Here is a 26,878-nt window from a genome sequence, read left to right as displayed (position 1 = left end):
GGCCCCAACCCCGTTATAATTAATATTAGAAATTATGGATCGTATGGACCGTACGAAATTTGGGAGGAAGGTCGAAAAGGTAAATGAATTGTACAGGAATATTTTCATTTATAGATTCGATTCGGGTCGGTAAGATGACAGAAAAATGTTTTTATCATATTCAAGTCCCCAAAATATAGCTTTGTCAAATCGATCTAAAAGCGATAAAAAAGCTCTTGTCTTTCTACCTATACTTTGTTTTAGGATTTTTTCGAGTGTTAAGGTCGGCGAAGGCGAAAACTTAGAAATAAAATGTAAGGCCTTACTTTAGTCCAGCGGTACGCTGACATACTGAAATACTCAACCCAACTCTGACCATAATTACATCTTCACTTACATGGTAGTACATTCACCCATCGGTTCTTCTGTTTGTTCTCGTCAATCTGGGAGGCATAGTTCGTGTGCTTAGGGCTGATGCGGATGATGTTCTACAAACAATAATTAGACAAGTAAGAAAACGTACAACTTTATGAATAACAACTTCTGGTTCATTGCATGTAACGACGTTCCGATGAAGTTTCTTACACCGTTATCAAACTTCATAACGGTGCAAGAATCTCGAAATGTCGCTATCTGCAATAAGGCAGAAGTTATTATCCATAAAGTTCTACGTTCTCGTTCTTACTCCCCAACTTCTAGAATGCTAATCAAACAGTTAATGATGAGACAGGTATCCGAAAATATATGACGCCATAAGACATGCTCTTTTTGAAAGTACATTACATATAAAATCTACTTTATATTTGATTCCGAGAAAATCCCTGTGGATTCAGTAGCTATAATCATAGCTATGGCTTTTGATGGTAGTTAAATATGTTGTGGCGATATTTATGGCCTCATTTTTACATGATATTGGACACTGGTACATACATTCTAACCACATGTCATACAGTGACTGTCGCTTACATGGATCTTATCGGTATCCATCTGTACATGTTGAATAAGGAACTAACAACACACCAAAGTTTAGAAGATATATATTTCCACTCTTGAATCATCTTTCGACACCCGAGTCCCACAATTAGTACCATACTCGTATTAATTAGCGCCTGGTGTGCTTACTAAGTTGACAAAGGGGGGTTTAATTGATACTGGGCGCGTTGTACAAGATAACCTTTACTAAGGTTGAACTTAGTAACTGGGGTTAATCTTAAGGTAACCTTCACGAAAAGGTACGCACGGTGCACAAAACTACCTCTAGACGACCGTCGACAGGATATTTAGCGGTAACCTTAACTAAAGTTGAACTCTTTTGTGTGGGCTATACACCTTCTACGCTTCTTTGTATTTCTGTAACAAATATTTAATATACACAAGAAAATACAGACTGGCATGTAAGCGTTCGAGCTTAGAACGGGCGCTTATAAGGATTACCTACAGATTGGTGTAGGAGTTGGTCAGGGGACGCTTATTGGATCCTTTGCATAATACGTCAAATACGGTATCTGTGTTTATAGATCAGTGGCCACGATAAAATAGGTCTCGAGTTGGTTGGTTGCGTCAGTTTGGGATACAAAGAAAGGCATATGATAAATTTTGGTTTCACCTAAAAACTGTGACACTGAGGCATGTTTCATTTTTTCGGAATCAAATGTGCTTCAGTCTTGACAATGTAATAAGCTTATGTAAAGTTATATGCCTCTTAAGAATATCAAAGGGTGATCAGTAAGACCATCACAGCTACTGTTGTTTTTTAGGATAGTGACATGTAAGACCATCCTACAGGCTACTGACCTCGTAGTCCACGGTGAACTGCAAGTTGCTGTCGGCATGCATCTGTGTAACTCGGTCCTCCATCTCCGACAGCAAGATGGGCCTGGCAATAGTATAGTATAATTCATAGAAAATATATCCATATTTACATCCTAGTTACTGTAACTCGATCCTCCATCTCCGACAGCAAGATGGGCCTGGCAATATTATAGTATAATTCATAGAAAATATATCCTATATTTACATCCTGGTTACTATCACTCGATCCTCCATCTCCGACAGCAAGATGGGCCTGGCAATAGTATAGTGAGTGGGTGAGTTGGGTTTAACACCGCTTTTAACTGTATTCCAGTTATATCGCGGCGTGTCAGCTTAATGTGGGAGGAAAGCCCGAAATGATGCAGGTCTCAGACGTTTACCACTTCGGTGAAACCCAAGAGCACGGGTATGGTGCTGACAAACCTAGAAACATAATCGGGGCGAACCGGGATTCGAACCCACAATCATAGGTTTCTGGCGTGCCCAAGGGACGCAACTCTGCACAGCGAATCGCGGCGCCTTAGACGACTGGGCCACCCGTGCCCCCTGGCAATAGTATAGTATAATTCATAGAAAATATATCCTATATTTACATCCTGGTTACTGTAACTCGATCCTGCATCTCCGTCAGCCAGATGGGCCTGGCAATAGTATAGTATAATTCATAGAAAATATATCAATATTTACATCCTGGTTACTGTAACTCGGTCCTCTATCTCCGACAGCAAGATGGGCCTGGCAATATTATAGTATAATTCATAGAACATATATCCTATATTTACATCCTGGTTAATGTACCTCGGTCCTCCATCTCCGACAGCCAGATGGGCCTGGCAATAGTTTAGTGTAATTTATAGAAAATATATCCTATATTTACATCCTGGTTACTGTAACTCGGTCCTCCATCCTGGCATCCTGGGCCTGGCAATGGTATGGAACATTCTCCGAACTCGCGTACACTGTAAAGATCGATACTGGACTTGCTTGGACAATTTACCTATGATCAGATATATTTGGGGACCCTTGAAGAAACGTTAGCATTGAATAGTACCATTATCTTTCGTTGATACGGACACACAGACTATAACCACAATAAGACCTTATTTAACTAGACACCTGAATTCATTTGACGCGCATCGTTGACAGGGTCATATCATGTTTTACCCTAATCCTAGGATCTAAAATGTTTTCCTTGACACCAGGAAGCAAGTAATATATTTTTCGTTTTACACTGGATAAGGATCCGGAACTTGGGACACACTGACACGCTGCATAATGAAATATGCATCCACTGACCTTTCTCGTGGTATTCGGGACAGGTCCGGCTTTCTCAGAGAAATGCGAATAGGGACCATTTCAACTTTCCTGAAATTGAAGGATTGTACACTTGACTTATCTTGACTGATTACAAATATGAAGATTGAAATATTCCGATCTAGGTTATAATGTTAGCAAACCTTTCTTGGCCATAAGGAAACATTTCATGGGCTTCCCGTGCTTTTTCCTGTCTTTGCATGTGTTTGTGACGAGTGCCAGGTGGGCAGGATTCGATAACCTTGTCGCGAACACCTGGTATCATCACTAGTGATTCAAAAACGCATGCCATTATGTAGTCGGAATCGTACAATGGAAGGGATATACTTTCATGATTATCGAAATGATGTTTGTCGGGGGTTTTTTAATGAGTGGTGGTTGGGTGCCCTAGTGATTCAAGCGCTCGCTCGTCACGCGAAGGCCCGAGTTCGATTCCGCGCCTGGGTACAACGTTGGAATTCCCTTTGTCGCACTCCACGGCGTGATGTTGCTGGAATATTGCTAAAAGCGGCGGCAAGGTGCTCTTTTTGTTCGTAAATATACAACGTCAGCGCCAGGAGCTGCTCATTCTCAACTATCTGCCGAAACATTCCATGGGGCGAAAAAGGCAAAACACAGGTGGACATTATACGAATGGCCTACGGAATATAAATGATGACACCAGGTGTTCTCGAAATGGATAAGCATTTTTTGCTCCGCCGGTAGCACCCTTCACGGAATTTGCATAAAATAGCATCAACAAAAAAACGAAACAATGTGAGTAACGTAGTAGTGAACACATGTTTCCTGCCAGTGCTACTGTGTAATAGTACATTTGTACACTGACGCCAAGCTCTTCCACGTCCTATGAGAGATATCATGGCCAACGCACCTGTTCTTAAAATTTGAGCATGAGCTGTCTGTAATTTATGAAACTATGTTTTCTGAACAGGAAGTATTCAATGCTGATTTTACAATACATCATGGACATTACAGAATATATAACGTTGCCATTATCGAATTAATCAGAATAGCTACAAGCACATTATAATGATACAGCTTAAACGGTTACTTGAAGACTAACTTGTATTTAGGGTTTAATTTTCAAAAAGGGTTGAGATACCTTTACACAGCCAAAACAAATGTTTAACAGTTTCGTTACTGGTGTTCGAAAAAATAATAAAACAAATCATTATTTTGAAGAACAAAAAGTTACAAGGTATGAATTATTTATTCCACGTATACATTTTGTTTTTGCAATTATCCAAATTGTTTAGTTCTTTTTCAAAAACATATTCTAAACTACCGGACACTAGAAAGTATACACAAATGATTGATGGTGCCTAAAATGAAACAAACAAGAAATGGTTGTTCGATGGTGATGTATATGACGAGGGTAGCACAGGCGAAAATACATGCACCATATCAACGAGTACCTCCCAACAAGTGTTGTCAGCCTGGTAACGTCTTGATAACAGTTGTAATGTATTGATCAAATCCGGTTTTTAAGTGTATACTTTGTTTGCCCGGCAGAGTAGTAGAAGACAACAAAGGCTCAAGAACGAGACGATGCAACATACTTTGAACGCCAAAGCAGGGCAGCAGCGATGATGGTGGCAGCAACAATAATGGATGTCACCAACATTCCGACTACGATGGCGTTGGTATTGTCTGTCATAACATAATAAGAACATGAACATATACAAATATACGAAGTAAACTATTGGACGCATCCTTTACATCTTTTATTTTCTTCGCTTTAACACCAAAATTCCACATAGTCGTTCATGAGTACACTGTTTATGTCAGTAGTATTATTTGTGATTCTTTATATTCATTTGAAATAGCGCAGTATCTACAGTCTAATACGTCTACCGTTTACCTTTGTATGTTCGGAATTGAAATACTGGACTCTGGCGACAGCCTGTCTTCGTGCAAGCAACAGCAAGGTAGCTGTAAAAAAAACGGCACCAATGTATGTAAATAGGTCGTCTATAACTTTATTCAGCAAACATTAACGTGGTGTTAGTATGTATAAGTATAAGCTGTCATTGCTTTTCATTTGCAGGAATTTCATTTCAACTTTTTCCTTTACCTCATGCAATTTCCCGGCAAAGACTAATTACTGGTTTTCAAAGTTACTGAAACCGTTTGCTCTATGACGGACCGGCGATGTCATTGAACAATGAAAAATGTGTTGTTTGAATTATCATTTTTTAATCAATGAAATTAGATCGTAATGGAGTTAATTAGCGTGGTGTTTCATTGCAGAGTTCAGAGTATTATGCTTTCTTATCACAAATGATTCACGTACTAGTATTCTGTGTCTGGTTCCAGCCCTCTCCTACAATAGCCAGCCGTACAGTCTTTGATGAACCCACCTGAAACAAGGTTTAGGTGAGTGAAAACTTGCACCAAGGAAACTTGGTAATATTTTAGATAATAACACAGTCATTGTATTCAACAACATTCCATGTAATGTGGTACAAAGTAATATTATTTGCAGATGGCATAACTATTAAGCTATTAAGTATTTGGGGGATTGTGTTGGATGATAGGGACATCGGGAACGTTTACATGTCAAACGCAAAGGAAAATATGTCTGAAATATGATACAGTGGAGAGAAAATGTTTACCATTACAACACTCGATTTTCGTTGCCCTCACATCCCCAGATTGAAGATCTGAAATGTTCGATTGAGTCATATCATTAATTATTGGTTATCTTACTTCATAGCAACGTCTTAAAACACAAAAAGTTAACACAAGAATACTGTTGTTGTACAAGTATTACGTACCTGGTACTTCCAACGTTTCTTTTTTGGTTGATATGTACAAGCGACCTTTTGTTATGGCACCATTCTTACTGTTATTAAAAAAATCAATGCGTTTTATTTTGATGAAATTTTCAGAGACCTCAAATGATGGTTGCAGGCCATGTGGCCATTCTGGAGGAACTGCAATATAAAGAATACAAGAGCATCAAAGCGTTGCACATTCAGTGTATCATTACATGTGTTACATGTTACATGTGTTATAAGAGGACTTGCTCAAAAGTTGTTTGATCAGGGTTTACAGCATTCACGAGCCCGGTAACGCTTTAGTTTCTTAAAGTTTATTCAAGACTTGGTTCACCTTTGCTTTTGTTAGTGACGGGAACCACCAGTGGGACAAGATAAGCTCTTCTTTTCGCGAACACTTTCTCGCACGTGTTGATAGTCATTCACAAACACATGCATATTATATGGTCAGAATCATACAATGGTGTCTGATTTAAGAGATTTATATTATTATGGAAATGTTTTTTCTCGCTTATGCTAATGATTATGAAAAGGGTTTTACATCAAGGTATGGTGAAGGTATAATTATGTAATTCTGCCGTGACATTTTACCACCCTGCAGCTTCATTGATCTACTTATGGTATTGATTTTACGTTAGATTTTGCTCATGATCGCATAACCGCGAACGTAAATGTTCAGAAGCACGCCTTTCGAAAACCCCACCCTGTACTGAAGTTACTTCATAAACAAAGCTCAGACAAATGTCTTTCACGTCACAATTCTTGAGTGTCCTGTCTGTAGAACATTTTATGACGTCATAATAGTAATGTGTAATTTTTCGCTGGGGAAGACAGTTTGAATAATGCTTACATGATACCCGCTAGAGATGAAAAATCAAAACACAGTAGGTTTATCTTCTGAATAAACAACGTCAACGTCAGAGAATAACTAGTCTCAACTGTCCGCCGAACATTGTTTGTGAAAGACCAAATCAAGGTGAAAATCAGCGATGTCACCAGGTGTTCGCAAAAAACGTAATTATGTCCTGCCCTACCGATAGCGACCGCCACTCACACATTAACACATTAACAATTAACACCTGATTATATAATGAGTTACTGTCAATGATAATACTTAGTTGTGGCATTGTAAATGTACTAATATTGACATGTCATCTGTTATCAGGTTCTGTACACTTTGTGGTACATCAAGTACAGTAAATGTGAACAAGACAAAGCAGTAGTTGATGCCATGACAACCACCCACACACTCAGCCAGGTCCCACACATGTAGGGTAACTACGAGGGATGACAATAATCTGGAGAACAACAAATGAACAACATACCTCCGATAGGTGCAAGGCACGACGAATTTGCGGACACATTGTAGAGAGTACCATTGTGATTTACTTGAATCTGCATATGACACAAGTGTATGTGAACAGGCGTTTGTAATATCCTGCAGTACAAAGTGTCATTTAAAAGATTGTATCAAAGGTATTCATTCACAGCAAACATATACTAACGATCTAATTTGTGTTTTCCTTTGAGCTTGAAAAACAACGAAAAGGGGAAGTAATCAGTTCGTGTTATACATCTCTTCATGGCAGTGTCATGTTTTCATTAATTATTGATGATAAGTCAGTCTTCCGTAAAGATAAACGAAACATCAGCTGTGAAATATGTTCATCGATGTGTACGACTGGGTGCTCTGAAAAGGTCCTCACCTTGAAAGTATTCGTCGAACCTGGAGTTACAACAATCGGGACATTGTAGCCTGATCCCGCCCCATTTGCCTCTGATGGGATATTGCGCTTCTGAAATAGGATTTTGAAGTCAAGACACAAGCAGGAAGTAACTGAGAGCACATATTGGATAAAAATACTCAATTTCAAAAGTAATTGTTTTCATTTAGTTGCTCATTTCAAAGTAGGGTGATATCTACAAGGCATCCCGCTCTGTAAATAAATCAACAATGAATGTACTCACTTCCCCGTTAGTGACAAGTATATAGCTGGTTATCGATGTGCCAATCCGTGGCTTTGACCATACTATTGTCATCTGCCTGTAGTTTCCAACGTTGTTGGATTGATGCCCAGATTTTCTGCAATCACCTTCTGCTGTGACGATCTTGAATTCAAGGAAATGAACTGAAATCAGATATTGTTAATAATAAAAGACTTTACGATCATGATCAGGGACCACATGAACAATGATTAAGAATAGCAGTTTGGAAAACTGTATCTTTACGAGAAGTATCTTACATGTTAAACATTTGCAAATAATTCGGAGACTGGGTATTTTTACTAAAGAAACTAACGTGAAATACACATTCTAAAATTAATTGACATATAATAGGAAAATATATTTCAGTGTTAACACATTACTTTCCATGCTTGTCAGATTGCGCTGCTTTCCTTTGCCAGCTGTGGTAAAAGTTGTTACCCCAAGAGTGTACTTCAAGAAATAATTGACATCTTCTTTCGTGTAACATATTGATGTCGCTGCAACATATATGTGGATGACATATACACCTTGCACAAGTGGTTCATTGAAAGCAATCATATGCAAGCACACTCACATAATTGCACTGTTTAAAACTAATGAAATTAGAGAGCTTCTTTACAAGTTCAGTTTTATTTACTGACGTTCAACACAACGTATTTGACTCAAGATATGTGATTTGTATCACTAAGGATTAATTCAATTTTGTAAAATCTCAAGGGATTGTATGTTAGTTTACATCTGTAATATTATTTACCATGGCAGTGTGAAAATAAAATGGCATACCGCTGATATTGGATGCTTTTGCAACGGTACTGTTGACTTCATCAAATATTTCTACCCTGTATGTGACAGGCCCTGGGTGTGGTTGGGGAGGTTTCCACGTTGCACACACGAGACATGTCTTATTTGCACATGTAGTCAAGTCTTCTACAGCGTTGGGAACTTAAAACAGAATTGAAAAATTATACAAATAAAATGAATCTATATACTAAACCCTGAAGCTGTTACGATCGCCTACTGTTAAATAAAATGTGTATAAACGTGTTTATGATATTTAGCTCACAGATGCCTCAAGTACTTTGGTTATGTAAATTGTGTAAAGTTAATATCATCACAAATAATTTTCGAATTGAAAATACAGGAATAATCGCAAACATACCAAATCACTTTGATTACTGAATGAAAACATGAGTACACGTGCATTACAAAATGAGCGAAACTGTTGTCGATTACATTTAGACCAGCAACTAATAATATCGAATATTATAACTTAGTATTGCTGGCATGTCGTATACCTGCTGAAGTAGTTCGCGCTGATTTATTTGCTGGGCGACTGCTTTCAAGACTCCCATTGTTGCACTTTTCCATTACCACCTTGAATTCATATGTGGTGAAGGGCTTCAAACCTGTCACATTGTATTCTATGTGCCAGTTTTTAGATGGCTCGACGACATTAACTTGTTGACACTGTGAACAAGACATATTGATATATTTTCCTATTTCACACTGCCCACAGAAGTAATGGTTGATTAAATATTGCATAAACCCTGATTCGCTTAAAATACTGATTGTTATAATATTTAATATTAAGATATATACCTGCGCCAGTGTCTAATAATGCAATACCAAAAGGCTGTGTTTATATCAAACATTTCACTGGCCTCCTGTATGTATTCGTCATGTAACAACATTGTCAGTCAAAGCTCATACCTCACTACAAACATCCTGTGATGAATTACTTCGGAGGACAACGCACTTTGGAGGATCTGAAGAGTTGTAATCAATCCTGAACGTGTTGTAATCCAGGGGTCCATCAAATGCTACAAGAACTGATGACGAAGTCTGACCAGAAACGACTAGATTCTTCACTCGTCTTTTCTCTGTACAATATATATTGTTGTTCAATAGTAATACAGCATTATTGGAATTTTTTGGTAATATAAAACGGCAAAGCGAGAGAATAAAGGTCAAAATATTTGTGACAATTATTATGAATGAACCACTGAAAATCAGTGACAACACCTGGTGTTTGCGAACAGGGTACGCATGTCCTGCCCAACCGGTAGCACCCCCAGTTAACGCAATTTATATTTAAAAGAGTAAATATTTATAGCCTGACACCGACACAGCAGTACACCTGCCATGCGACGGAGGTCTGTAAACAAAGGAGACAAAATCAAGTGACCGATAGACCATTTACTGATTTCGTTGAAACTAATTTATTTTGAATGGCGTCTGCTGGACACAAGTGCAGTGATTCAGCTGCTTAAAAGCAAAGCAAAACGTTTAAGAAATATGTGCGCTTTGCAACACAATGGGTGCAGTTTTAATGTCTCGGCCTAAACATTTCTTTTGTAACTGACTCAGCATAGATAAATGATAAATATAATTATCAATATATATTTAGTCTTCCCACTAACGTAATCATTAGTATTACCTTTTATCGTACAGGAAGATCCATTTACTATCATGAACCCGTCTTTACACCGACATGTGCTAGATACACATTCGGCGTTCTCCACACACGTGCTGTTACTGCAGACTTCACCTGGTAAAACTCCTGAAAGACACACCATGCACTCGTATTATAATTAGTTGGATTGAAGTTCATAGGCATGTGAATAGTTAATCAGAGTTAGTATCTCATCAAAATTCCTGTATACTGAACTGAAAGAATGACGTCATGGGTTATAACAGAGCGATGTATATAAAAATGACATTATGAAAATGACTAATAAGAGTTAAACTGTAATTACCATGACATTATGCACACAAATTATCATTATCATACATATATTTTACAAAAACATATGTGTACATCTTCGTAAGATTGAAGAGTGTTTTCCTACGAAGGAAAAGTGGTCGTCAAAAGCAAATTCACGTAACAAGTTGGGACACATCATAGTCATTATGAGAAATTACAGTATGCAAATACAAACGTCATTTCAAATTAGTTTCACAAAGTGAGTCGAACGTAAAGCACATAAAAATATAGGGGCTTCACATTATCCAGCTGCTACACCAATACCAAGGTCATGTGTTATCATATCCATAAGGAACACTTTTGGAAGACCTCTCAGTGTTACTACGATCGCTACTTTAACACCTCAAAGTACCACTACATCTACCACTATAACACCTCAAAGTGGCATTACCACCACTACTGTAAAACCTCAAAGTACCACTACGAGAAAGACTATAACATCTCAAAGTACCACTACAACCACTACTGTAACACCTCAAAGTACCACTACGACCACTACTGTAACACCTCAAAGCACCACTACGACCACTGCTGTAACACCTCAAAGTACCACTACAACCACTACTTTAACACCTCAAATTACCACGACGACCACTAGTGTCACACCTCAAAGTACCACTACGACAACAACTTTAACACCTCAAAGTACCACTACGACCACCACTGTAACACCTCAAACTACCACTACGAACACTGCTGTAACACCTCAAAGTACGACTACGACCATCACTGTAACACCAAAAAGTACCACTACGACCACTACTGTAATACCTCAAAGTACCACTTTGACAACTGTTGTAACACCTCAAAGTACCACTACGACCACTGCTATAACACTTCAAAGTACCACTACGACCATCACTGTAACACTTTAAAGTACTACTACGACCATCACTGTAACACCTCAAAGTACCACTTTGACAACTGTTGTAACACCTCAAACTACCTCTACGAACACTGCTGTAACACCTCAAAGTAGCACTACGAGGAAGACTGTAACACCTCATAGTAGCACTATGACCAGTGCTGTAACACCTCAAAGTAGCACTTCGACCACTACTGTCACACCTCAAAGTACCACTACGACCACTACTATAACACCTCAAAGTAGCACTACGACCACTAATGTATCACCTCAAAGAAGCACTACGACCACTAGTGTAACACCTCAAAGTACCACTACGAGGAAGACTGTATCACCTTAAAAGTAGCACTACGACCACTAGTGTAACACCTCAAAGTAGCACTATGACCACTGCTGTAAAACCTCAAAGTAGCACTACGACCATCAGTGTAACACCTCAAAATACCACTACGAGGAAGACTGTATCACCTTAAAAGTACCACTACGACCATCACTGTAACAGATTAAGGTACCACTAGGAGAATGATTGTAACACCTCAAGGTACCACTACGACCACTACTGTATCACCTCAAAGTACCACTACGACCATCACTGTAAAACCGTAAAGTACCACTACCAGAAAGACTGTAACACCTCAAAGTAGCACTACGACCATCACTGTAACACCTCAAAGTACCACTACGACCACTACTGTAACACCTCAAAGTACCACTACGAGGAAGACTGTAACACCTCAAAGTACCACTACGACCATCACTGTAACACCTGAAACTACCACTTCGACCACTACTGTCACACGTCAAAGTAGCACTATGACCACTAGTGTAACACCACAAGGTACCACTACGACCACTACTGTAACACCTCAAAGTACCACTACGAGGAAGACTGTAACACCTCAAAGTACCACTACGACCATCACTGTATCACCTCAAAGTACCACTTCGACCACTACTGTCACACGTCAAAGTAGCACTATGACCACTAGTGTAACACCACAAGGTACCACTACGACCACTACTGTAACACCTCAAAGTACCACTACGGCCACCACTGTAACACCTCAAAGTACCACTACGACCATCACTGTAACTGTTTACAGATCATTGCCATACACTGAGACTGACATTCTATAACTATAAGAACATTGTGCTTGTTAATCTACTTCTTATTTCTGTTTCTGGATTAAAACATGTGCGCATCAGCTTCGAGGGGTTTGAAAGAGAAGACAAACAGCAGAAACACGTGTTAAAAATATCAAGGGATAAATATATTTTTAAATAAAATTAAAACCTGCAAAAGAAGACTTCGGTAGTGTGTTAATTGAAACAGGCAGGATTGAAAGAAATGTAAACGTATCACAGTTCGTCATCATCTATATCGATTACCCAAAGCGTTGACTGAGAACTGGGAACTGATTGAATAGAAAAGTTAACCAATCTGTGGTTTTCAAATGAATAAAATAGTTTGTCTGATGCAGTATATTATATTACTTTAGGCACCGCTATAGACCGAACCATTTTCAGATGAAATCAGTAGAAGTGAGGTGAATATAAGTGAGATATGTACAGAACGTTAAGGTTATGTTAGGCATGTGCATGTGGTGTGTAATAAAGGCATGCGCAATGTGATATTGTAGTTAAACAGAAAGGTGTGGGTAGGCATGGTAATGTGGGGTGTTATATAAGGATGTGCAACGTGATAGTGTAGTGAAAAAGAAGGGTGTGGTAGTCGTGGTGATGTTGGAGTAATATAAGGATTATAAACGAAATGCCAGATACATGGGTTTTCTGCATTCACGACTCACGTGGGATACACTTCCCATCCTTGAAGAATAAATCTGCCTGACATGTGCAGGTGTTATTGATACAATCAACGTTAACAACACATTCGCTGTTGTTGTTGCATCCTTCGCCCACCTGTTCTCCTGTATAACGGACATACGGTAAAGACAATCAAACAGGGTCATCGTCGGTACAACGTGAACATGCTGTGCAAGATACATGCATGTGTCACTTTATAAACTTGTGTAATTGTTAGGAATATTTATACATAGATTATTGTAACATGTTTTGTTATATCAGCTGGGTTTTTTCTAAGGAAGGAGAATATTACATATCCCGAAAGAAATATTTTCACGTCTTTGGGCAAATCATAAACTTCTTTTCCTGCATGCACACATAAACACAAATAAGATCAAATTGCACGAACATGTAAGAACATATTTCAGTACAATAATAACAATTGCAATGAAACCAATTGTTCATAGTAAAAATTATTAATGGTTTCATATCATGTCAGTGCATTCGGCAGTGTGTCAGAAATTAGGATGAGTTGCTGTACTAAGATAGTTTCCCTTTCCAGTCGCAATAACTTACTGGCTTCACATTGTTGGTCCTTCTGGTAGTAATCTCCAGGGCATGTACATACCGAGTAATTACACGTAGATGGCGCCATACAACGCGTGTCATTTGTACAATTGCCGCCAACTGGTATTGCTTGGAACAAACATAAACCACATCAAGCATATTATACAGTTCACCACTCGGCCAATGACTTTAAGACTGATTCACATTGTCTATATAAACATGATTAAGGTAATCATTTACGTATTCCTATTGCAGCAGGTACATTACTATCTCTCCAAAACGTAGGGGATACTTACCAATGGGTGGGAGGGTGGTGGTATTTTATCAATTAAAAAAAATGATCATGCTTCAAATGTTAATAAAATATAGAAATTGTCTGCCTCGAAAATTACATTGTCACAGGCGGAATCGGCCAAGTCATCTCAAAGGTTTACATTTTGTACTACATGCCCCTATAATATTTCATTGTTGTTTTCACAGTTTCAATTCACACCAACATGTCCTGTTATTTGTCACGTTACACCCGGGTCTTCCTATGTCGTATCCACCATTAGCATCACTCAATATACACTCTCTTTGTTTCTGTAATCATCTGTTTTCGAATATTCCCCTATGTATTTTTGGAGAGTATTGTTTACTTTGCATTTGTCAACAGCTGTAGTGTAATCTTGCAGATACTGGCTCACTTGGACAAAGCACTCGTGGCGTTACATCGATCAGACCTTGGATGTATCGCTGTAGGCCAGCGGGTTGAGGATATATACATACACACAGTAAGTATTGGGCCGGTTGTGTAAGTCCGATGTTGATAACAGGTCAACTCCTAACCATCTGTCAACTACTTGATCAACGTACGTCAACAAGCGTTAATTCGTGGAAGCCAGTTACAAATACACAATTATCTTCTTACATACGTGGTTGACCTGTCGATTACAATATGTTCCAGATTGAAGACATTACCATGGTATTAGTTAATCACCTCGTTTAATCTAACCTTTGGGTTTAGATGCTGTTAATGTTAAAACCAGTCGCAAAAGACACATGATGTTAAGCTATATCGGCTATACACATCACACCTCCGGCGTGTTTGATGTGAGCAATGTGAATGTATATACGTTTTTCTATCTCTTTTCTTTCCTTTCTGTCATTTGATTTATTAACTGTAAATAAGTATAAATGTAAATCTATGGGAGAGGGCGTTCTAAGTTGTGATAACTTGTGCCCAATCCTTTTCAGGAGAATAAAATATGTTTAAATTTAAAAATATCTACACCTCCGGCGTCTAAGACAAATTCGAATCCGAGTCCGTGTTCCTCTTGTAGATTATGAGAATTTTTCCAGATGGGGACAATTTCATTCCGTATTTTTTTAAAGAAAATTAGAGTAACCAAGGGAATTTTGATGAAATGTTACACTTGAAAAATTAGTAAAAGAGAGATTACCATGAAAATATAAATTGTCATTGCAAGAAAAACAGCTTCCATTTGGCGTAAGGTGCAAAATAGCTGTGAAAATTATATGAATGGACCACTGAAAATCGGTGATAACACCAGGTGTTCGCGAAAGGGGTAAACATGTTCGGCCATACAGGTAGCACCCGCCATTCACACAATGAGCATTAAGTAAGTAAGTAAGTATTGCCTGACGCCACACAGCAGTACGCCTGCAATGCAACGGGGCCTGTAAACAAACCAGACAATCAAGTGCTTTATGAACCAGATAAAACAGTTCTATGGACTATGATTAACAGTATAACGGTACATATCGAGACTATAGACAACATGAAGAAAACAAATACCAACAATAATAAGATTGGCACAGATTGAACAAACACTATACAGATATAAGGGTTTTATGGTGAGCTCCTAGCTGTGGGACATGCAGTTCTATACCTCCTGTATATGATCCCAGTATACACCAGGTTGTCCGTCATGCTGTATAAATGGAGTACAGAACATACCTGTGTTGCTCGTGAGTGAGTGATTCGTTCAGCTGCGCACTGGACAGTATTTCTGTTATATCATAGGTGTCGACTAAATGATGGAGAGCTCTAACCTGACACAAGTCGTTATATATATATATACAAGTGATTTCATCAGGTGCAGAGTCAAGATATTCGTGCTTGTCAAAACTTTATATATATATATATATATATATATATATATATATATATATATATATATATATATATATATACAGTAAACTACGCTTATAACGAACTGGCCGATATAACGAACTTATTTTTTAGTCCCGGCCATTTGTTGTATATATGCAGAACATATGCTTATAGCGAACTACGGTTATAACGAACTAAAATTAGTGGTCCCTTTGAGTTCGTTATAACCGTAGTTTACTGTATGTATATTCTAAAAGATAATTATCTGCTAAGTCTACTCACTCATGAGTAACACATGTTGGCTAATGTTGAACTCTCGACACGAAACTATATAATCATTCCGGACTCCTAACTTGCTCATACATCTTTTGAGCACATCCTGGTTAGCTTTTGTTAGTATGTATTTTATCTGTGATGCGTAGTTTCAATTTTAGGACAGTTTGACTGTAGTACAATGGTTTATATAACATGAACTGTAAATAACACGAAACATGTAAATATCCTATGTAAAAGTTGCATCACTAAAAGTAAAAAGAAATGACACAAATGCACAATACATAGCTGTAATGTGAATAGTATTGTACAAACGTACATATTAGTACATGTAAGTAAAAGATATATGCGTCCCAATATGTAATACATGGTGATTATTGTCATCCTGTTTAAAAGAACGGAGAAAGTGACATGTATCCATTTGGGCTTTATCGACTTAATGAGTAAATATGTTGTATATTTGTACATTCTGTATATATTTTGATATCGTGTTTATAACATAGACACGTATGTATGGTCATGCACGTGCATTACCCACTCACAAGGCACACACTGTGTTCCCAGCCTGTAGGAGCCGTACGCGCATGTACACCGACTCATGATACAGAAGGCACCACGCCCACACTCCCGACTCAAGCGGCACCGACCTTACAATCAAGCACACGTTGTCATAACCTGGCATGTCGACAATGCGAAGGAGCAAATTACACGAGGTGGGTGAGGGGTTAAGCACCTTTCCTTTATTGCCATATATTGCGAATAACTGATTAAGATCAATGGTAGATGTTTAAGATCAACCAATACCTGGTGATGCAGGTCTCAGACGTATACAACTTCGGTGAAACCCACGAGCAAGGGTATGGTGCTGACAAACCAAGAAACATAATCGGGGCGAACCGGGATTCGAACCCATTATAAAAGGTTTCTGGCGTACCATGGGACGCAACTCTGCACAGCGAATCGCTGCGGCTAAGACGACTGGGCCACACGTTCCCCCTATCATATGATGAGAAAAGTGAGTGAGTTTGGCGTTAACAATATTCCAGCAATATCACGGCCGGGGGCACCAGAAATGGGTTCACATATTGTTCCCATGTGGGGAATCGAACCCGGTCCTTCGGCATGACGAGCGAACGCTTTAACCACTAAGGTACCCCACCGCCCCTAAGATGCGAAGAAGCAGACAATAATTGTAAGGGTTGTCAAATAGCTCATGAGATGGAACAGTCACTAAATATGCCATCACATAATCATTTCGGTTTCTGTATGTGTATACATATATTTCTGTATACAATAAGTGTATGCCACATTGGAACCCAATACAAATTTCGTAACAGAATATATACAGGATGAATTCACAATATATATACAGGATACTACTTTTTTTAAATTGCTACTTTATATGGAAATGAACTGCGATTCTGGATTAGTTTTCACGAGTCCATTTCCTTTAGTGATATAATTATGCATTTCAAATGTTTTTTTCTAATGAATTTGACATGAAAAAACGTTGTTTTATCTGCGTCAAACGTCTAGTGACCTTTGTGTACCTTCTTGAAGTGACTATCAAAGGAGTGGTACCGAATATATATATATATATATATATATATATATATATATATATATATATATGCGCTGGGGCATTGTCTCTGTGGAAATAGGGCATTCATTAAGTTCTGGATTTGTTTAACATCATAATATGTGTGCTGGTAGGCACCTGAGTGCTGTTTATACGACTAGAAGCAAGCCAAGTGCTCCTTTAATACATATCTTTGTTAAATTGCTTAATTTGAAACATGACGCACAAATCATCGGTGAACCAGGTACATGACAATTGCACCTTATTTTCCTGGGAGACAATTGGATTCGAAATGTTGCATTGCAGATATTTCGTTAGTTTTTGCCAGAATACGAGTACTTACATATATTTTGAACACAATATTTTTAAACGTTTACGTGTACGCGTTGGATTTACTTAAAATAAAGATAGATGCAAAGTTGTTAATGAATTATTAATGACAAACATAGTATTCTTGCTTACTCAGATGACATGGAAGCAGTGACTAGGCTGTACTATTGTATACTGTCACTCAGCGTTATTCAAATGGACTTAAAAAGTCATGAAGGGCGCGGGGTATCTATAAATTCAGGTTTACTTCAGGTGTACAACACAGAAGGGCTGACTGTACCCTAACGGGTATTACGACACATGCCGAAGGCAAACAGTGTGGTGTGTAGGCCTACCTGGGGGTGTCGTCGTGGGAGATGGTGGTGGTAGTGTTGTTGTTAGTGGTGATGATGTCGATGTTTGGGTCGTTGTCGTCTCAGGAGAGGTAGATGTTGGAGCATCTGTCTCAGCAGATGTAGATGTTGAAGGATCGTGTATAGTAGTGGTTGACATTGGTGAAGGAGTGCCTGTAGCCTCCATCATAGACGTGGAACTGCCTGGGGTATCTGATGTCGTGTCTTGAAGCGTTGTTATGGTCAGGTACACAACCTGTAAATAACATAACGAGATAACTAATCATGTTTGGCAGTATCTCCGTCCATGACGTCAGTGCTGGCAACGGATCTCAATACTATTGGAGATAATTTATATATTTATTTCCTGAAAGTAGATTGAGTGAGTGAGTTTGTTTTACGCTGCTTCCAGCAATGTCATGTAACATGTCCTTGAATGAGGTATATATGAAAATAGCTGACAGCCAGGTAAAACCAATCCTTACGTGTGTGGGGATTCCAAAGATATGATAGTTTTGAGAAGATACACAAGACAACAAGTATTTGCGTCCTAAATGTTGGACCTCAAACACAAAATGCAACAGTGTATGGCGAATGCGGCCGTTTTCCAAGTTTTATTTTTTCAGCTGCTCAGAGTATCAAATACTGGCTAAAACTATTGTCAATGCACAAAGAGCGTTAACCTACAAAAAGCTTAAGACATATTTTTAAACGTTATTACATATGGACTATACTGGACATAAAACCGGGCTTCCGAAATGAGACATTTTATTCTCTCGTATTTATGTGGGTTTGTTTGGCTTTCACAGAAAATCCGTTTAATTCAATAATATATTTAATTATAAGAAACGTGCAATAGATTTTTATTTATCAAATTTGGAGAACGGTCCTTGAAGGTAGTCCAGGGTATAGTTTATATAGGGAGTTTAATACTTTGCACCCGACATGTACCTTAATGACATTGTTGACTTCCAAACATGGGTTAAATGCAGAGCAGGGTTACAACATTTCAAAATAAGGAAGGCCGGTGGCAAAGAATCGATATATCACTGAGAAAATTACCTTTATGTAAAATCGGTATAGGAGGGTGTCCGCCTCATGATGAAACCAGAATGAAATATCTTCCATCAAATAAACATTTCAATACTTTTAATATTAAGAAAGCTCTTCTTATAAATACAACCTACAATTTGAAAATGTTGTTCCTATGTATTTTTCAAGCTTATGGAAAGAGACGTAAATCCCTAAGTGAAAAATAGTAATAAATCTATTATAAAGAAGTGAGGTACTATATACTGACCATTTATATATATCTATCTTTGGATGGGCCCAGGGGCCTTCAGACATATATAAAGATTTTGATTAAACTGATGTGTTTGTTTGTTGTTTAACGCCGCACTCAACAATTATTCCAACTATTTGACGGCGGTCTGTAAATACTCGATTCTAGAACAGCCAATCCATTGATTGATATCTTGAGCATCGATCTGTTCAGTTGCGAAACGATGACACGCAAGAACCAAGTCAGCGAAATCACCCGATCCCTGTCGTTTCTTGTTATAACAAGCATGGGTTGCTGAAGACTCGTATCTTAAAGGTCGGCAACTGAATATATAACCATGGTATTACAGTATTTACATATTAATACTTTCATTGAAGTAAATGTATACACTTCAACCACACTGGGGGCGGTCGGGTAGCCTGGTGGTTAAAGCGTTCGCTCGTCACGCCGAAGACCTGGGTTCGATTCCCGACATGGGTACAATTTGTGAAGCCCATTTCTGGTGTCCCCCGCCGTGATATTGCTGGAATACTGCTAAAAGCGGCGTAAAACCATACTCACTTACTTACTCACACACACAACCATACGGAAGTAATTCAATCATATTTACCAAATAAAAAGTATTTAAAGTTACCTTAAGAACCAAAACGCATAATATAATTAACATATGCACGTGTAGCATTAGTTTAGTTTCCGTATTGACACTTTAAGCCAGTAGAAACATCTTGATAATCAGCTGCAATGTAAGCGGAATACAGTCAACCTCTTGTGTGTTAGTGTGTTAAAGTCAATACAAAATGCCGGTTTCATTTAGGTTTAATGAGTCACCGTTTCCTTGTTTTTCAGTTGAAAACAGTATCCCAGTCAAAGTCCTTTCAAGTTGTGCAAGGGCAGTTTCCTTTCAACGCCATCTCAACAAGGAAATAAATTGAAGTATTGCACCATCATCTGTCACGTGACATGGTGTGTTTCTTGTATATATGTGTGCTTATCACCCGTATCACGCCCAGCAGTGACTCATATAGTTAAAGGGGACACGGGTGGCCCAGTCGTCTAAGGCACAGCGATTTGGTGTGCAGAGTTGCGTCCCTTGGGCACGCCAGAAACCTATGATTGTGGGTTCGAATCCCGGTTCGCCCCGATTATGTTTCTAGATTTGTCAGCACCATACCCGTGCTCATGGGCTTCACCGAAGTAGTAAACGCCTGAGACCTGCATCATTTCGGGCTTTTCTCCCACATTAAGCTGACACGCCGTGATGCAACTGAAATACTGTTCACTCCCAACTCACTCACTCACTCATCATGATTGACATGGCTAATGGTTAGAAATGTCGACTGGGTAAGCCGCATATCCTACACAGCCTGCGTATCCCAGACCGAGGGTCATTGTCATGTCGGGCGGAAGCTGATAACAGTCAGGAACTCCTAATCTGACGTCAACACCCGGATGCTAGAACGAGATGAATATTACATTGTATCGTAGCCCGTATTACTGATTCTAGACAAACATACCAAAATAGTTTACTCGTCCTCGTTGCACGGACATGTAACTGACTCAAGTCACCTTTGACATTTGTAGATTTATTCCATTGACTGAAGTTTTACATCAAATAGTTTCCATGGCTTCTACGCATTCGGTGTTTTATGCCTTTTATTATATTGTGTGAGATTGAAGTGGTTGAAATCAAAGGAGTGGATATATAGTATATACATATATACTCTGCAGAAATAGAAACGCAAAAGTAGTAAATTTGCAAATATCTGACAGAGTCTTGCCGACATCCATACAAACTTAATACCCCAAATTAAATTGATCATCAGTGTTCGAGTCTTTCTCTGTTAAAGTGTGTGAAGACTATTCCTGATCTATCCACACACACTCGCTTGTTTGTTTGGTTGGTTGGTTGGTTGGTTGGTTGGTTGGTTGGTTGGCTGGCTGGTTGGTTGGTTGGTTGGTTGTTGACAACCCGTCGGGATACGATGAAAGGCAATTTCTGACAGAGTGTTGCCTCACAAAATTAATACCAAAAATTAAATTGGTCATCAGCGAACACATGCCACGACTAATGGAAGCCCAACGCAACAACTCCATCGGCCGACTGCAAACAGGGGAATCATTTTTAGCTGTAGCCAGGTTTTTCCACGTAGCACCAAGCACCATTACAAGACTGTGAAACCGTTATCAGACGCACGGGACAACACGTGACCTTTGTATGTCATATCCGGTCGACCACGTATCATACGGTTACGTCACTTACGTGAAAGAACCGCCACAGCTCTAAAACTACGGCAATACCAGAATTGCGAAGGATATCAGCCCAGACAGTGAGGAACTCTTTACGCTCTGAAGGTATTCGCGCTATACGACCAGTTGGAGGTTTCATTTTCACGGACCTGCATCGTCGGCTGCGACGTCAATGGTGTCAAGGTCGCAGAGTATGGCCACAACTGCGATGGACACAAGTTTGGTTTAGTGACGAGTCACGTGTTATGCTTCCTCGTGCGGATGGTAGACGTCGTGTTAACATGTATCGCGGGGAACGCTGTGCAGGAAACTGAGTAAGGAAGTGGGCATCCTTAGTGGTGTGATGATGTGTGCAGAGTTGGTGCAGGTTCTGGGACATTTAAAGGCACAACGTTATACGGATACAATTTTTCGGCTACACGTCCTTCCCATTATGCAAAATGCGAACGTCATTTTCAAACAAGACAACGCCAAACCTCACACTGCAATACTGGCAACAGCCTTTTTCAGGAATCACAACATCCAGGTCCTGCCATTGCCCTCCAGGTCGCCAGATTTAAACCAGATCGAATATATATGGGATGGACTGGATCATCGACTGCTAGCATGTCAGCAAAAATCACAGAACCTCCGACATTTCTCACAAGCACTACAGGAAGAGTGGGCGAACATTCCATAGGCCATAGGATCTGATTGTTGCCATGTGAGGACCATGCCAGTCAGTTTTGGACTCTAATGGTAGCCATACATGACACCGAGAACAAAAGACCTTGCCTTGAACAATCGATTAACATCTGTTGAATATGTATGTGATATATAACATATACATCTAAAAATCACCTTTGCGTTTCTTTTGTTGTAGAGTATATATGACAAGGAACTGAATACTTAATATACTGTTCCTACTCTGAAAACCAAGAGGCAGACTGACAGTAGTTCCGGAAAATATTGCGAAATATTAATTATATATTTTCGGATGAATATAGTATTTCTTAAGTAAATGTGACATTTACCTATATTTAATCTAATGTTAACATTTCAGAAAGAACAGATCTTATTTTCTTGTATTTTACCCCCGGTTTGCTTGGTTTGTTGTTTAACTCCATGCTCACATTCTCATATTGCAGTGATAATCCAGCAAAAAATAAGGTTTGGACCAGGCAAACCAGTGACAGTCTCACTCACTAGTATGATAACACAATCAACCGAATCACTGAACCCGACCGCCATATTCATTCAGTCGCCATCCACAGGACGTACGAAGGGCGCTCAATACGTTTTGCAACTTCAATGTAAGACCAAGTCGCAGAATACATTTTCCACTTATATTTTTTAAATAAAATCTCCATTCACCTCAATACACTTATTCCATTTGTCCTTCAAGCTTTTCAAGACAACGTTCATAGAAATCCGCAGATTGGCCCTCTTTATCACGCCACTGTGGCAGCCTTAATGTCCTCGTCATCCTGCGTCAAGCGTCAAGCGTCTTCCACGTAGGGCAGATTTCATTTGCCGGAACAGGAAATAGTCACTGGACCTTAAGTCTGGGCTGTAGGGTGGGTGATTTAACTGTTCGAATTCACATTCACATATGGCGGCCTGTGCAATTCTCGACTTGTGAACCGGAGCGTTGTCATGCAAAAGTAGAATGCCACGTGTTAACAATCCACGGTGTTTCTGGCGGATAGATTTTCGCAATTCTTTCATTGCATTAGCATAATACTGTGAATTGATTGTAGTTTTTGGTGGCATGTAATCAATCAGTAATATGCCTCTTGCATCCCAAAATATGGTGGCCATTACCTTGCCAGCCGATGGTTGAGTGCGAAACTTCCTCGGAGGCGGAGAATTGGGGTGCTTCCATTGCATGGATTCCAATTTAGATTTTGGGTCCCAGTGGTGGATCCATGTTTCATCAAATCCAGGAGGTCTCGACAACTTTCAATTCTCTGATGGCGATCCTGAGCTCTGAGGTTTCTAGGTACCCATCTTGCCGATACCTTGGACATACCAAGAGGCTCATGAATAATGGTTACAACAGTTCCAACTGATATTTTGAACTCCCTAGAAAGTTCAGATACTTTCACTTGTCGGTCAGACAAAATTCTTCTTTCTATAGCAACAATGGTTTCCGGTTGGGTGGCATCTGAAGGCCTGCCTGACCTTGGGTCATCTTCTATGGACTCCCTACCCCCTTTAAACTGTAGAGACCAACAACAAACTGTGGAATAGTCAGGATCATCCTTACCCATCACTTTACACATGTGATCATGCATTTCTTGTGATCATGCATTTCTTTTGCTTTGCATACTTCCTTGGTAAGGAACTTTATTACAGCGCGTTGTTCATGTTTGAGAGAATCCATGATTGTGACCACCCTTAGGTGAATGGAGCCATCACATCTTACTTATTGTTGTGTCTGGATCTTGATATGACACGTGTCAACCTGATGTTATGACTAGTATCACACCTGCCACAAGTTGACATTGTTTGTGTAAACACAAATGCCCAAGTTGCAAAACTTATTGAACGCCCCTCGTAAGTTTTACTCGGGACATAATGAAACACGGAATTTTCCACGAAGTGCTCGGTTGATGTTATGCTGCGGTGTTCGCGGTGTTCTTATAAACTTTACTTTGATTCTATATGTAGCTTTTGTCCACCGACATAACCCTGTCAAACGTTATAGTTGTATAATTCACAATTGCCTGCCTTGTGATTATGTGTGCCTACCAACAGGAAGGAACCACTAGGCGTTACATCACCAGCACTGTAATAGCCACATGTTGGGAGTTGATACAATGAGGGGATTGTGTCCTATTGTAACCCAACAGTTGGGTCATCTTTATGTCTCGAGGTGGTGATGTAACCGAGCGGTTGAAGTGTTCGAGTCTTTCTCTGTTAAAGTGTGTGAAGACTATTCCTTATCTATCCACACACACTCGCTTGTTTGTTTGTTTGTTTGGTTGGTTGGTTGGTTTGTTGGTTGGTTGGTTGGTTGGCTGGCTGGTTGGTTGGTTGTTGACAACTCGTCGGGATACGATGACAAGCAATATCTGACAGAGTGTTGCCTTACAAAATTAATACCAAAAATTACCAGTAATTTGTCATCAGCGAAAACATGCCACGACTAATGGAAGCCCAACGCAACAACTCCATCGGCCCACTGCAAACAGGGGAATAATCTTTAGCTGTAGCCAGTTTTTTCCATGTAGCACCAAGCACCATTACAAGACTGTGAAACCATTATAAGACAAACGAAACAACACGTGACCTTTTAATCTCCGGTCGACCACGTATCATACGGCTACGTCACTTACGTGAAGGAGCACTGTTTGAAGCTGATGTAGAGCTATTCTTGCAACAATTTGTGGCTGGAGATAATACCTGGATTCACCGCGTCCAGCCCAAACAAGAATCAATACAGTGGAAGCATTTGACATCTCCGCCTCAAAGGACGGTAAAGAATGTCCCATCAGCTGGAAAGGTTATAGTCTCCGTGTTCTGGGATGCCGAGGTTGTCATCATGTTTAGGCTATCTTCCAAAAGATCAGACAATAAACGGAGCATATCACTTACGGGATGAAGACAGGACTAACAGACTAAGTTGAAATGAAGTGTGCTCTCTTCCATCAGGACAATGTGCCATATTCTCCTGATCTGGCTCCGTCAGCCAGCCATCTTTTTTCCCGAACATGACGACAGCTCAAGCCGGAACCTTTTTCAACTTTTACGATGGTTTCATAGCAGCTGTGGAGAACTTTTTGGATACCAAAAGAAGGAATTCAAAGAAACCGGGATACAATCTGTCCAAAACCGTTGTGTATCAATGTGGAAGGGGATAAGCTTGAAGAATATCTCCTTTTCCTCGTCACACGGTGAGAGAAACATGATATTTCACGAGACATATGGAATATCCAATTTTTTACATACGTTTTGAAAAATTGTCTCATTACAAATGTAAAACCTTGAAACGTAAATTATCCCTACCTAACACACAAGGACGGTTCACCACCCCTTGTATCTGCGACTTAAAAAGGAGTTTCGTGTTTACAACATCTTTAAAAATCTTAACAAAAATATCAAGAAATATTTAGATTCACGAAAAATTCTTTATCATACATACAGATATGATTATATACAAAATCAACTTTAACCAAAAATATTCTTGAAAACTTCAAGACAGCTGTTGGAAGTGAAAGAAACACGCTGGTCAAGTAACAAAAATGGCGCTTTGCGAAACCAAGTCCCGATTATATGAGACATTTACAGTTTATCACGAAATATTTTCTAGAGAATAAGAAACGAAAAGAAGTGATATTAACTCCACAAATAACCATATTTTGCCATGTCAATGTGATACTAACGTAACAAGGACGTCATCAGTTTGTGTACAGGTTAGACACTTACGATAAAGGGAGATCATTTCAGGGGAGGTTATTCTTCAAGTTGTATGACAATAGTTCCGTCAAAGTGTTATGTTTGCTGTAGTGAAATATCAAGTGTTATGTTCACTGCAATGAAAATATCACTTTTCTCAACTTCAGGGGGCACGGGTGGCCCAGTCGTCTAAGGCGGCGCGAGTCGATGTGCAGAGTTGCGTCCCTTGGGCACGCCAGAAACCTATGATTGTGGGTTCGAATCCCGGCTCGCCCCGATTATGTTTCTAGGTTAGTCAGCACCATACCCGTGCTCGTGGGTTTCATCGAAATGGTAAACGTCTGAGACCTGCATCACTTGGGGCTTTCCTCCCACATAAAGCTGACACGCCGCGATATAACTGTAATACTGTTTAAAGCGGCATTAAACCCAACTCACACACTCACGCACTCACTCAACTTAAAAAAAC

General features: G+C 39.4%; 1 protein-coding gene across 12 annotated transcripts in view; it reads right to left on the bottom strand.

The window, feature by feature from the left end:
• The window catches only part of LOC124119976 (tyrosine-protein phosphatase 10D-like), a 68,865-nt gene that overhangs the window by 11,013 nt on the left and 30,974 nt on the right, over positions 1-26,878 (bottom strand). For 4 of the 12 annotated variants that reach the window (XM_046482689.2, XM_046482695.2, XM_046482693.2 and 1 more), the window contains exons 2-21: positions 18,504-18,756; positions 16,802-16,906; positions 13,880-13,999; positions 13,309-13,428; positions 10,309-10,431; positions 9,582-9,751; positions 9,167-9,338; positions 8,655-8,813; positions 8,252-8,368; positions 7,854-8,014; positions 7,592-7,681; positions 7,211-7,280; positions 5,883-6,041; positions 5,721-5,768; positions 5,399-5,465; positions 4,967-5,037; positions 4,665-4,755; positions 3,088-3,156; positions 1,774-1,855; positions 377-467 (exon numbers count right to left, since the gene is read on the bottom strand). In XM_046482689.2, coding sequence (XP_046338645.2) covers positions 377-467; positions 1,774-1,855; positions 3,088-3,156; positions 4,665-4,755; positions 4,967-5,037; positions 5,399-5,465; positions 5,721-5,768; positions 5,883-6,041; positions 7,211-7,280; positions 7,592-7,681; positions 7,854-8,014; positions 8,252-8,368; positions 8,655-8,813; positions 9,167-9,338; positions 9,582-9,751; positions 10,309-10,431; positions 13,309-13,428; positions 13,880-13,999; positions 16,802-16,906; positions 18,504-18,756 — 2,338 coding nt within the window. The remainder of the gene's footprint in view (positions 1-376; positions 468-1,773; positions 1,856-3,087; positions 3,157-4,664; positions 4,756-4,966; positions 5,038-5,398; positions 5,466-5,720; positions 5,769-5,882; positions 6,042-7,210; positions 7,281-7,591; positions 7,682-7,853; positions 8,015-8,251; positions 8,369-8,654; positions 8,814-9,166; positions 9,339-9,581; positions 9,752-10,308; positions 10,432-13,308; positions 13,429-13,879; positions 14,000-16,801; positions 16,907-18,503; positions 18,757-26,878) is intronic. The other 8 variants (XM_046482690.2, XM_046482697.2, XM_046482699.2 and 5 more) reach the window with 5 other exon arrangements.

This window comes from Haliotis rufescens, unplaced genomic scaffold, assembly GCF_023055435.1.
Source record: "Haliotis rufescens isolate VD_foot unplaced genomic scaffold, xgHalRufe1.0.p SCAF_5, whole genome shotgun sequence".
In the NCBI taxonomy this organism is placed as follows: Eukaryota; Metazoa; Mollusca; class Gastropoda; order Lepetellida; family Haliotidae; genus Haliotis; species Haliotis rufescens.
This window is presented reverse-complemented; position numbering and strand designations above follow the sequence as displayed.